We start from the raw sequence: 13,429 nt of genomic DNA, 5'->3' as shown, positions 1-13,429 counted from the left end.
ACAAATAATGTTAACACTATTCCTGAGATTCATTTTTGCTGTCTCTAAATGTCTACCTAATTACTGAGACTGGAATGCTGAGAATTGAAGTGAGAGTTTGAAAGTGGATGGTGAATGAGCTACTACTGGCTTAAATGATAGAATCAGACAGGTCCTATAGCTTATAAAAGACAGTTACAGCCAGAGAATCACAAAAGAACCAATTGGAATTTAGTATTGCTCAACGTAAATTACTCATAATTTTCCTAAACCTAGAGGATTTTTTAGCTAAGCATGAACACATAATTCATCATTTATACATTGTAAGTGATATGATCTCTGGTGCATTCTACACTGTCTCTGCAGGATATTTATATTTTGATGGAATCAGGCTGTGATAACATTTAATGATCAGAATATTGCTAGGAATAGTTACAAAAATGTTCTTAAGAAGCTTAACTGTTGCTATATGTTCGGAAAATCAACTTCCTTTGGAGTTTTCAAATCTAGCCTTTAAAGAAAATAATTAGATAGAAACATCTCTCAAACCTTATTTATATTGGTCCTGAAATCAGACACTGCGAGAGTGAGCTTGCATTGATGATACAAGCATTCTCACAATCCGATGGACCACTTCACGAATCTCTAATTCCTAGGCTGCTTTGGCAATGAGACACACACACACTGCAGACTGGGTGAAAATGGCAAGTCTCTATTCTTTTAGAGCGCCCCTTTATTAGGAAAGTTCAAAGAAAGCTAGTCTTCAGCAGTTAGTACAAACAAAGGATCTCACAGTATGTTACAAATCACTTCTTGATTACACATTCTGGCAGAAAGGCAGGGAGGAGGGACAAAAGGTACTCTTTGATAAGGGGAAATGAGGAGGTATGGAATTGTAAAACACATCCTGATAAGGAGAGCAGGAAGGAGGAACAAACGGTCTTAGAATTGTAAATTACACAGAGAGCTACATTAGGCATATGGGAATGACTGATTTGTTACACGAGGCGGCAAAAGGATGCAAGGCTAATTCTGTGTGTTTATATCTCAGATAATAGAGGCCTCTCATCTCTGGTGTATCTGTGTATTGCTATTCACATAGACACTCGAAATGAATTCGGCTTCCTTATCTAAAAGCTTTCCCAGGACTGTTCTTTCCATATGGCTCTTGGCAAATGTTCACTGGGATCTTTTGATCCAGATAGATATTGAGATATTCTATCCTATCCTATTGATCCCAGCTAATTTCACCCAGCCAATTATGGGATAATTTCCCACAAGACACATCTATATAGTAGCAGTCTATCAGGAAAGCCTAATTTTCTACTCAGATTTCCAGCAAATTCCAATTGAAAACATGAAATCTTTTCATCCTAGAAGAGAAAACTTTACTAAGTGCATTCTTGCCAGGTGACCTGCTGTTCAGAGAGATTAAATCAGTTGAGAAATTGTTTAATCCAAGAACAGACGTGTCTTCAGGATTCATGAATAGACACAACTATGATACTGAGGGAATGTAAATAACTCATAGATGAAATAGGAATTGAAGGATTGGGTTATCTCAGGAAGTTAAATCCTAAGTAGTGATGAGAAAGGTGAGGATACAGGTGAGATCACATCAAAAACAAATTCCTGGTCCAGTGAGGGCAATGTGACTCAAACAAAGTATAAAAGCCCAATAACAGATACTCAATAGCTGTTGCAAACTGACTTGATAAGGAAGGATCCATATGAGGAGGTGTTGAGAAGTAATCCAAGGGGAAAAAAAACCTATTAAAGTTTCACCAAGTAGATATTGTTTATCCAGTTAGGGCCAATGTTAGGATTCGAGTCCATTCAAAGATTGTGTCCCTATATTCTGGCGTTGAGCAATTCTCTGTTCAGTCTTGGGCCTACCGTATATACTCGAGTATAGGCCGACCCGAATATAAGCCGAGGCACCTAATTTTACCACAAAAAACTGGAAAAGTTATTGACTCGAGTATAAGCCTAGGGTGGGAAATGCAGCAGCTACCGGTAAATTTCAAAAATAAAAATAGATACCAATAATGTTTTTGAATATTTATTTCAAAGAAAAACAGTAAACTAGCGGTGTATTCAATGAAATACTTCACTCACCTCATGATGCTGATGTCCCGCTGTGATGATGATGTCCCGTGCAGCCGCGGGAGCGATGTCCCGCCTCCTATGACACACAGCACAGTGATTCCTATCATTGGATCACTGTACCAGAGGAGGTGGGACATCACTATGTGGCTGCTTGCCATAACAAGGAGGAGGTGGGACATCGTTGCAGAGCGGCAGGAGGGGAAGGAAGGGGAATCGTAAGACAGCCCTGCATTACATTAGAACGTGAGGAGGGGGGATGGTGCGGTGCGCGCTGCGCGGCAAACTGACACAGAGGGAGGGGAAACTCACAGGGGCACTGGGCCATTCACGAGTGTCACCCAGCGGCATGGCCCCGCCCCTTTTTCTCCTCCATTTCGGGCAAATTTTTCACTGACTCGAGTATAAGCCGAGGCGGCTTTTTTCAGCCCAAAAAGTGGGCTGAAAAACTAGGCTTATACTCGAGTATATACAGTATATGATTTTTAAGCTTCAATATAATCAGTACAGCTATTATATTTTTTCAATGTTAATTTTTTTATTTTGTCAATTTCACTCCCAATGTAATAGTCAACAGTATTAACAGTCAAATGGTCACCTATTCCCTCATTATGTTCCACACATGTTGCTTTCTTGTCTAGAGTTCTCATTTAAGATATGTTGTAAAGATGTACCATGAGGCTAAAAATGTTCAGATACCAATATCTGAATCTTGGCTTCAAAAGCTTCAAAGCAGGTGGTACATACTGGGCTTCTCTAGAAAAAAAGACTGGATAACTGCTGAACTCTTCCAAATATTCAGAGTGATCACAGAAATATGGGTATGTCACTTCCCTGAATAATATAGCACAAATCTCAAGTTTTTAAAACATGGGACAAATTCAATTATGTATTTTGTACCTTTATGTAAATCACAAGACCTTTTTCATATTAATTTGTAATGACTTTCCCTACAGAGGTGGACTAGTGCTCCCTGGTTCTTCCAAGACTCACTGGTGTTTGCAATGCTATGACTGCATCATCTGCATAAAGCAATAAAGGTCTACTAGTCTGCAATGATTATGAGTACTGTATATGAAACTCTTCCTTGCATGAAGGCATCTATCATTGCATTAATATAGTAACTGAAAATAAATGGGGTCAGCTGACTTCATATAGTTAATTTTATTTGATTTTTTTCTTAGCTTTTTCTAACTTTTAGCTGTAGGTTTTAGCCCTAGTACAATGCTGATTATTATTTATATTTAAGTGTAATTTGAGGACATAGGATGGGTTCTTAATACATAGGTTTCTCTGGAGAGGAAATATATACATTAGTGATTCTACAAATTCTTACTTTAAAAAGGATTTGAATTAAAACTACTTAAATGTAAAATAATTAACACTGCATGGGCAGCATATTCATAACTAGAAATAAGTAGCATTGAGATCCAAGAAAAACAGTCATAGCAGGAATCTGTAACTTTAATGGCCACTGAAAACCTTTAAGATTTTGAAAAAAGTATTTCAGGAGGGATGCTGGTTGAAATAAATTTTAAACTATTGGAATCATCCCTCTGATGATCATGCATCTCTCTCTCACTTAGGGTGCTCCTACGGTCCATCGTTACCATATTTTTCAGAGTATAAGACGCACCAAAGTATAAGATGCACCAAGGTTTTGAAGAGGCAAATTTAAAAAAAAGTAGGTAGGTAGGTAGAGGGATAGAAAGAGAGAGAAATACAATAGATAGGTAGGGAGGGAGGGAGTGTAGGTAGGTATGTATATATGGAGGAATGGAGAGAGAGGGGGGGAGGGAGAGAGATAGTAGGTAGGGAGGGAGAGAGAGAGAGTAGGTAGGTAGGTAGATGTTTCCAGGTGTATTTATCCATGTGCTGAAGAAGGAAATCGCTGACAATCTGCAGCACCTAAGACTTTGTTTCTGCTGACACAACACTTGATCAATGTAATTCTCATCAATCAGTTAAAAAGCTTTCCGGAAGGGGAAAAAAAAGTTTTTGCACTCTGCAAACCTCCCCAAAACGGCCTGTTTTTCTTTTTAAAAAGGCATGAATAGCCTTTGGCGGGCTTGCAGAGTGCTCCTGAGGGGTGGGGGCAAAATTGAGCAAAAAATGGCCCAGTTTTTGCTCATTTCTGCCCTTTCCAGCCTCCAGCTCTCTGAAAGCCTCCATAAGGGTATGCACAGCCATTTTGGTGAAGGGGGCAGGGCTTTGGGAGACAAAAAGTGCTATATTCAATGTATAATGACGCACCCAGATTTTCAGCTTCTTTTTTGAGGGAAAAAGGTACGTCTTATACTCCAAAAAATATGGTATGTTCTTTCTACACAGGCTCCTCTCCCTCATCTCTCTCTGTCTTTCCCAAGAAGCTTCTGTTCTTCTGCCTGTTGCCCCCTCTTTAAGAAAAAATAATAATTAGGAAGAACACAGAAATTTGCCAAAAACTGGGAAAGTTAACTATGGAGTCAGTTCAGGATGTAAAATTCAGTGGAGGAATTACTTCTTAGAATATTTTTATTTTTATTTAATTTTCCCTCACTTATTTGAAAGTCATAGATTTGAAGGTTATTCATTAAATAAGAAAATATACTTCTGTTCTGAACTGGTACCATCTCTAACTTATGCCATCTTACCTTTAATTCAAATACTGGAGTATCTATTGTCTCAGCTCCATGACGTTTGAAGCATTGAGTAATGATATTGAAGACTTTTTCTCTGATAGCCATCTGTTTGGGATTATAATCCCGAGTACCCTGAAAGCAAAAATGAAACGTTGGAAGAAAACCGAAACTGAATACTGAATGGTGAGATTTTATTGGTGAGTAGCAACAAGAAAGGAGAAACTATCTCTAAGTAGAAACTGTCCAATGTCTTCCTTTTGCTTATGAAAAATCAAAGGGAAAAAAGAGGAAGCACTCCTTAAAGCCAACCTCCATTGCTTTGAAACCTATGGGAGAATTACTATGGCTTTCTTATCCAATTTTAAACAATTGCATGCAATCCAGGGCACCATAGTTTTTTATACAGGAAAAGCCTTTACTATTAAAAGGAAAGTCCTCCACTTTAGCACATATGCTAGATACAAAAAACAAAACAAAACACAATAGTACAGCCTTGGTGGTGGTAAGAGGATGCTGATAATGCTGACAATAAAGAAGATTCCACTTATGACAAATTAGACAGTGTCATAACCTCATCCTATTTTATAGATTTTAGATAGTGTGCAATAGTGTCTTATATCACTCACCTGAGCCTGAAGTTTTCAGATCATAACTTAAATGGGGAAGGCCAAACATTTAAAGAAAATGCATCTGGCATGACAGTCAAGCCTGTTTTTTTAAGAACTACAAAGCTTATAAACAGATACATTCAGTTATAAAACACCAGCAAAATGTAGAAATCTTTTTATATGACTGTATCTTTCCATTATTATGTTAGCAACTCCATTTTATTATCATATTTAGGAATAAAACCTTCATCTTGCTTTATATTTTCCCATATCTAGGTATCTGATTTTTCCTAGTAAGTCTTTTGTCCCACTTCTCTATTCCTATCTTCTCCTTTTTCTTTATTTTAACACCTCCACTCCCATCAATTTTCCCCCAGCCACTCCCACAAACATATTTTATTTTTCTCTTTGTTGGGGCAGTCTCCTAGTTCAATTTTCCTTATACCACTAACAACCTTCAAAACCACTTTTGTCTGCTTTTATTCCCTTTTGTTGGGACACCTCCTCTTTTTACTGTTTTCCCTATACTGCTGCCCAGGCTGATGGAGTTTTTTGTCTGCTTTTTATTTTCCTCTGTTTCTCCCCCTTTGTTGCCTTGCCCCCCTTCTTCTTCTTTGAGTTCTTCTTTAGATCTCCGCTTCCCTGGGTTCAGAATTCCATTTAGGCTTGATTTTAATGATTTTACTGATTTATGCACATTTTTTATAATTTCACGTAGTTCTTCTAATTCCCAGTTTTTCATGGTCCAGTTCCAAAGTTATAGTTAGTTATACTTGTTCTTGTTTCAGAGTTCTAATCCACCTTAAGTTTATCTACTTCAACTGCTACGGAGAAACACAATGGGAGCCATTTTAGTCTTTTGTTCTTCACCGCTATCCAGTTCCAAGATTGCAGTTAGTTATACAAGTCTTATTTCAAAAATTCTGGTCCGCTTTAAATTTAGTAAATCCAAGTAATTTGAAACTGGAAGAGAAGCTGACACCATCTTAATATTTTGTAGAAAAGAGAAAAAAAAGGAGAGAAGAAAAAAAGAAACTTTCATATTTCCCAGTTGACTGTGATGTTTTATTCTTTCCTTTAATAACTGCTCAAAATAAATCACTTGTAGCAAGTTTGTAATCAGCCAAGAGTTTTTTTTTTGCCTCCTTCTAATTTATGGCAGTTGGTTGATTAAAACTTCCCACACAGGCAAGGTTAAGTTATCCATTAACAGTAAGAAGACATGCTTTTTTCTTGTTTATATTTGCTGGGAGGAATTCTAACAAAGTAAAAGTAAACTTCGGGATCCAAAACCAGATTTATAATTGTGTGGGTTTGTCACTTGTCTGCTTTCTATCCTTTTGCCTGAAAGCGTTACAAACAAAGAGCTTCTGGGGGTGGTGGTAGTGTTACAAGCCTCCACCTTTCTTTTTTCCTTTTCTTTTGGATCTGACCATCAATATGATTTATGTTCTCAAAATTTCTTTGCCTTTTCCATTTTTAATTTATAGTTGTGGGTTAGATAAATTTCCTTACCCGGTCCTTTCATCTTTTCCACTGCCCTCCTGTTCCATTTGCTTGACAAAAAGCCAGCATCTTTTCAGCCATGTTGATGGCTGCCGCTCCAACTCCAATTCATACGCAAATCTCTAACCCACGAGGGATATGTTGCTTCCCTCAGGGTCCGATGAGATGCTGCCCTTCTTCGCCCCCACCTCCAGTGAGGGTTCTGATTCAAAAGAATCTCGGAGATGGTTTGTCAGACAGGGTTCATGTGAGACTCTTAAGAGCCCACACCCCCCACGTCTGTCCAGCTGGAGAACTTCCTGTCGACCACAGATCCATTATTTTGAAGTGTCTATAGAACTGTATATCTTAGCAAAATATTTTTGTTTTATTTTATAAAATTATATCATTTTGTATCTCCCTTAATGACTGTGATAAAAATGATTGTAAAAATGGATCCAGCCACATGACTTACTTAATGACAGCACTGCTTAGTGACCAAAATTCCAGTCCCAAGTCAAGGTCATATGTCAAGGACTATCCTGTAAAACTTTTGCTAAGTATTTTGCTTACTGAACACTTTATTTAGCTTACAAAAGTACAAAGATAGAAAACTTGCTTCAAAGTCTTTCCAGTGTTAGAGGTTAAAAGGAAACTGGGCAAGTATTGCACCCAGGAATGTGCATACTAAAGATAAATTTCTTCATTAAAAAAAATCTATCATAGCTGCAGTAGATTCTAAAGCTGGGGCTTATACAGAGGAAAATCTAGTACATGTGTGGCACGAAGACCATAATGAAGAATCATCAAATTCTTCCTTGTTCCCAAAAAGTCTTTTTGGTAGCATAAAACTGAATACAGGTAGTCCTTATGATCACAATGAAACCTAAATTTCTGTTACCAAGCAAGACAGTTGTTAACTGAGTTGTGCCCCATTTTATGACTTTCTTGCCATAGTTGTCAAATAAATCACTGCAGTTAAGTGAATTGTTCGGTTATTAAGCAAATCTGGCTTCCCCTATTACTTTGCCTGATGGAAGCCAGCTGGGAAAGTTACAAATGATGATCATATGACTCTGAGACATACTGTCATAAATACATGTTAGTTGCCAAGTGTCCAAATTTTGATCATGAAACCATGGGGATGCTGCAATGGTCATAACTTTAAAAACGGTTATAAGTCACTTTTTTCAGTGCTGTTGTAACTTTGATCAGGGATTAAACAAATGTAAAAGACTACCTGTAAATGTTAAGTGTTACACAAAAAGCAATGTTTTGGAAAAAAAGGAAAAGTTGAAGAGTTTACCTTAGGTGTCTTCAAAACAAATTTATGCTTGCCTTCTTCAGGATGCATTGCTGACTTCATCTCTAGCAGCTTTGACACTTGCTTTGCAATCTGAAATATATTATTTTTAATCACTGTAAATTACGTATATATGAATTGTTACAATGCACAACTTTTTCCTTTATTGTATTCAAGTATCTTTTTTTATATTGTCTTACTGCACATTTAGCTTTTTTTTTCATGGCTCAACACAGCCACCACTTCTTCCCTCTTTAAACTTTTAAGAAAATTACTTAAATATGTAAGTGCTAAAAAATCCAAAAATTTCCTAGAAACCTAGTATAATAGGAAATGTCTATTTTTAACTAGGGGTGATATAGAAATACCCAATATTACACCAAGAAAAACAAACATATATACTATGTGGACAATATTCTCCCCAGTAAAGACTATATACTGCTGCTGTTTCTTTCTTTGCCAACAACATATGCCGTATTTTTCAGAGTATAAGGCGCACCTTTTTTCCCCAAATAAGAGGCTGAAAATCTGGGTGTGTCTTATACACCGAATACAGCATTTATTGCCCCCCGAAGCCCTGCTCCTTCACCAAAATGGCCATGCATACTCTTATGGAGACTTTCAGAGAGCTCCTGAGGGCTGGGGAGAGCAGAAATGAGCAAAAAATGGTCTGTTTTTTGCCCCTCCCAGCCCCCAGCAGCACTCTATAAACTTCCATAAGGCTATGCATGCAATTTTTTTCACAAAAAACGGGCCCGTTTTCACAAAAAACGGATTGTCTTTTGCTTGTTTTTAGCCCCTTCCCCCCCCGAGCACTCTGCAAGCCCCCCCCCCCCCCAGGCTATTCATGCCTTTTTTTGAAGAAAAAAAAACGGGCCATTTTTGGGAGGTTTGCAGAGTGCAAAAACTTTTTTTTCCCTTTTGGAAAGCTCTTTAACTGATTGATGAGAATTACATTGATCAAGTGTTGTGGCAGCAGAAACACCCACCTATCTCTCTCTCTATTTTTCTCTCTCTATTCATCTACCTTCCTACCTACCTACCTACACACACTCTCTCTCCCTACTTACCTAGTGTATTTCTCTCTCTCTATCCCTTTATCTATCTATCTACCTACCTACACTCTCTCTCCCTACCTACTGTATTTCTCTCTCTCTCCCTCTACCTACCAACCTACCTACTCCCTTTCTCTCCCTATCTATCCTGCATTTCTCTATTTCTTTCTATTTCTCTCTCGCTATCCCTCTCCCTACCTACCTAACTACACTCTCTCTCCCTACCTACTGTATTTCTCTATTTCTTTCTATCCCTTTCTCTCCCTACCTACCTACCTGCTTTCTCTCCCTACCTACCTACTGTATTTCTCTCCCTTTCTCTCCCTCTCTATCCCTCTATCTACCTACCTACTTAAAAAAAAAGCCTCTTCAAAACCTTGGTGTGTCTTCTACTCCGAAAATACAGTAAGCATATGTCTTACAGTACAACATTTCATTTACATTTTTGAAAACCTGTTTATTTATTTTGCTTTTTAGATATACTAAACTAGCTTTGTAAAGATTTGGTATCAATTTTACACCATATCGAGGTATGCAAAATTAAAACCACTGAAGAACTACATACATGTAACAAGAGCTTGTTACATGGCTTTCTTTGTGATTTTGAGGACTACCTATATTTAATGAGCAAAGAATGAGAAAGGTAAATAGAGGTGAGGAAAAAGTTTCAATTGGACAGTGTAATGGTAGACTTCCAGGGCCAGTGCTTATCATTATAAAGGTCTCTTCAGTCAACCTCAGGTCCTCCTGAGTATACAAAAACCTCCATGTAATTTTCTTGGCAACCACATGACCATGTTGCCTTCTGGGTTTTAAGGCTTCCCAACCTACTCTGGGATTTCCTGAGATGTCCAGTTCAACTCTATGCTGCTTGATTTTTGGCAAAATATGTTGTCACTTTGCTGTAGTTTATTTTGAAAGACAGAGTAGCCCAAATATTTGCTATAATGTCTATGCTCAAATGTTACGTCAACTTGAGACTTGTACTGACTGCATTTTCTTTCACCTGTACAGTACGCAATCAATCAGAATAGAGCTGGAAGGGATCTTGGAGGTCTTCTAGTCCAACCCCCTGCTCAAGCAGGAGACCATATAATCATTTCAGACAAGTGACTGACTGTCCAATCCCTTCTTAAAAACCTCCAACTCCTGATGGCAAACTGCTCCACTGGTTAATTGTCCTCACTATTAGGAAGTTTCTTCTAAGTTCCAGGTTGCTTTTCTCCATTTTTTCCATCCATTATTTCTTGTCCTGCCTACAGGTGCTTTGGTATAAAAGTTGACCCCCTCCTCTTTGTGACAGCCTCTGGAATACTGGAATGCTGCTATCAAGTCACCCTAGATCTTCTTTTGTCTAGACTAGCCAAACTCAAATCCTGCAATTGTTCTTCATATGTTTTAGTCTCCAAGACCTTTAATCATCTTAGTTGCTCTTCTTTGCACTTTTCCCAAAGTCTCAACATCTTTTTTGTAATGTGGTGACCAAAACTGGATGCAGTATTCCAGGTATGGCCTTACTAAGGCTTTACAAAGCGGTACATGACTCATCTACATTCTCACCGTGGTTTTACAAATTATTTGCCGCTGCATTGTGCACTTTCAATATACTGTATCAAGAACCAATGCAGAAACTCCCAAACAGCAAGGCTTTTGCCCAGTAGTAATTATGAAAGCTGTCTCACCAGCCCAATCTACGCCTTAGAAGGGGTGATCTGTGGCACCCTATGTTATGGATATAGAGCAAGTACAGGTCAGTTGGAGTGCCTCTCTCCTCCACTTTATGAAAATTACGGACCTCCGAAATCTGGAATATGGAAAAAGATTGTCCATGAAGTAGTCGCGTTCATCCTCTTACCTCTTCCGGGCTAGCCTTCTCCTGCTTAAGGCGCCGCACCGTATCCGCCTGCTTCCTCAGCGCCTCTTCCTCAGCCATGATGATGACCCTCCTCGCCGACGGTAAAAATTAAAAAAGGGAGAAAGGAGAGAGCCACCAGCCACCCTCCTCGCTTCCTCACCCGCAGAATGAATTTACTCTCTTGCTCTCCTACGCATGCGTACTGCTTTATGTTGCGGCAGCTGAATCTGCCCACACTGCCCAACTCAGTGTGCAGCGGGCGAGATTGGACGAATGGGAGCTGGATGATGCAAGAGAAAATAGCGAAGAGAGGAAGTGACGTTGCTGCACTTTATTCCCCTTTCCTTGGCAACTTTAAGACTTGTGGACCAGCTAGCTGAGGAACTCTGGGAGTTGAAGTCCACAGGTCTTAAAGTTGCCAAGGTTGGAGACCTGCTCCTAGTAATTCCGTTTTCTTTCTTCGTTTTAGAAGTTGCGGTCCTGTTAATCTCTGTTCAGAAATAAGCTCCTTTGACGCCAGGAAGCCATACATTAATCTTAAAACACATTTATAGAAGAAAAGTGCAGGAACTGTACTTGCACATTTTCGTAAGTCATTTAATTACACTGTGCCATAATATAGTCTATTGGCTTTAGATTGTGTTGTATGATCTCATGCAGTTGCGATTATTTCAGGCAAACTAGGTTTAGTGTAATCTATGAAACTAGGTAATGGCTAATTCTACAGAAAGGCCGTTTGGTAAGCAGTTACTTGTCTGGTGTCAGAACTTCATATGAAGCCACCATAAGCTAGGAATAAGGAGGATTGCACAAAGGCCGAGATGGGCTGCAGCAACCCCCAAACTATCTCATCTTTGAGATTTCCCTACCAAAATTTAGCAGTTTTCTCTGTATTTTTAAGAAACTATTAGGATCAATTTAAAATACCCATTTCATTTTTTTAACCTCAACAAAAATTGCAAAATAATTTGGTCTTCCTTAACCTTACTATATCTGCTCTACTATATTATTAAAAGGAAATAGTCTAGAATATACATATGTAAATAGTGACTAGGGCTCACACTATTGAGGCAGATTAAAAAATATATTTTAATACAATTCTAAATATCGTGGCTCCCTTGCAGTTGTGGGTTCTGGATCCTGTAACAACCCGTACAGTGCAACGGAGCTCAGCGGCCACCACATGAACTTGTGCACACATGCGCAGCGCACGCATGTGTCCCTACCTCCTGCGATGCTCCGCAACGCCCCAGCTGCCCAGCGGAGCATCGCACAGGTGCCATATGCTGCGTGTGTGCGCGCAGATGGCCCGTTTCCTTCAAATACAGGTAAGAAACGAGGGAGGGAGGGCCCTCCGGAGCACCGTACCGGAACGGTATCTGGGCATACCACCTGCAACCTCTCTTGTGATGATGGTGATACAGGAGAAGTTCATACCCACAGCTCCATACCTACTGTAAGGTTCCAGCAGTTTCCCTGAGCCACTGAAATGCCAAAGAGATTGAGACTCGAGAGGAGGCTTGCAAAGAAAAGTAGCTTTTATTTATGGCCTTAGTAAAAGCTGGGTGACAAACTAAATCCAAAACATACAAACAAATGTAATGAGTAGCCACACCCTGGAAGAGTAGCTCAGAGTATTATATACATTTTAGGCAGATAGAAACAGTTTATCCAATCAAAGAAAAAGATTCATTACCAACATGCTCTTTAAAGCGTTCTTTTGTTCAAACTCCTGTCTCTGACTACCTTATCTATGGAGTATGGGAAGTTATCCAGCCCTCTCCCAGAAAAATGAAATATCCTAGGAAATATTGAAAAGGCAGAATATTTCTCTGGATGTGAAAAGAAACATGTTTCAAAAGACAGAATAGTTGCCTATAGCTTTCTGCCCATCCCCAGCTAATGGGCCATTAAGATGGCCAGGCTAGCCCACTTTACATAATAAAGACTTCTCCTCACTGCAGCTGTAGAGGGAAGGGATATTACTCAACTCTCCACATGGCATCTGAGAACTCATCTATATCTGAGAACTCATCACAGCCTAGAGAGTAGCCCCCTGCATGGCACCATGGGAGTCTGATAACCAGTCAGAATACATTTCTTACACAGGAACAGGAAACAGAGAGGTGGGACTAAACAGGGTATAAAAGCCTAGCAAGCCCCTTCCTCAGTCCTTCCTTCTCTTCTTCTCCATCAACATTGAAACATGTGATCACCTTTTCTGTACAGGGCTCAAGCCATGTGGCCCTTTCCAACAATAAACCATCTTTCCAAGCAGCCTCCATGTCTCCAGTGTCTTCCTCACTTGGAGCTAAACCCAAAAGGACATTTCTTTCAACAGGAATATTCCTATAGCCTTGTGTAGGGGGTGGCTGCCCCCCTTTGCCAAGTTGTTTTTCCGGCAGATTACTTTAAGG

General features: G+C 39.3%; 1 protein-coding gene across 1 annotated transcript in view; it reads right to left on the bottom strand.

Annotated features, from left to right (window-relative positions):
- LOC116510325 (histidine--tRNA ligase, cytoplasmic-like) overlaps positions 1-11,302 on the bottom strand; it is a 51,124-nt gene extending 39,822 nt beyond the window's left edge. Inside the window, exons 1-3 of the mRNA XM_032219825.1 lie at positions 11,013-11,302; positions 8,106-8,195; positions 4,719-4,838 (exon numbers count right to left, since the gene is read on the bottom strand). Of these exons, the coding sequence (XP_032075716.1) occupies positions 4,719-4,838; positions 8,106-8,195; positions 11,013-11,090 (288 nt within the window). The 5' untranslated portion in view covers positions 11,091-11,302. The remainder of the gene's footprint in view (positions 1-4,718; positions 4,839-8,105; positions 8,196-11,012) is intronic.
- Positions 11,303-13,429: the final 2,127 nt, after the last annotated feature.

This window comes from Thamnophis elegans, chromosome 6, assembly GCF_009769535.1.
Source record: "Thamnophis elegans isolate rThaEle1 chromosome 6, rThaEle1.pri, whole genome shotgun sequence".
Taxonomy (NCBI): Eukaryota; Metazoa; Chordata; class Lepidosauria; order Squamata; family Colubridae; genus Thamnophis; species Thamnophis elegans.
The sequence above is the reverse complement of the archived record's forward strand: the minus strand, read 5'-3'. Positions and strand labels throughout refer to the sequence as shown.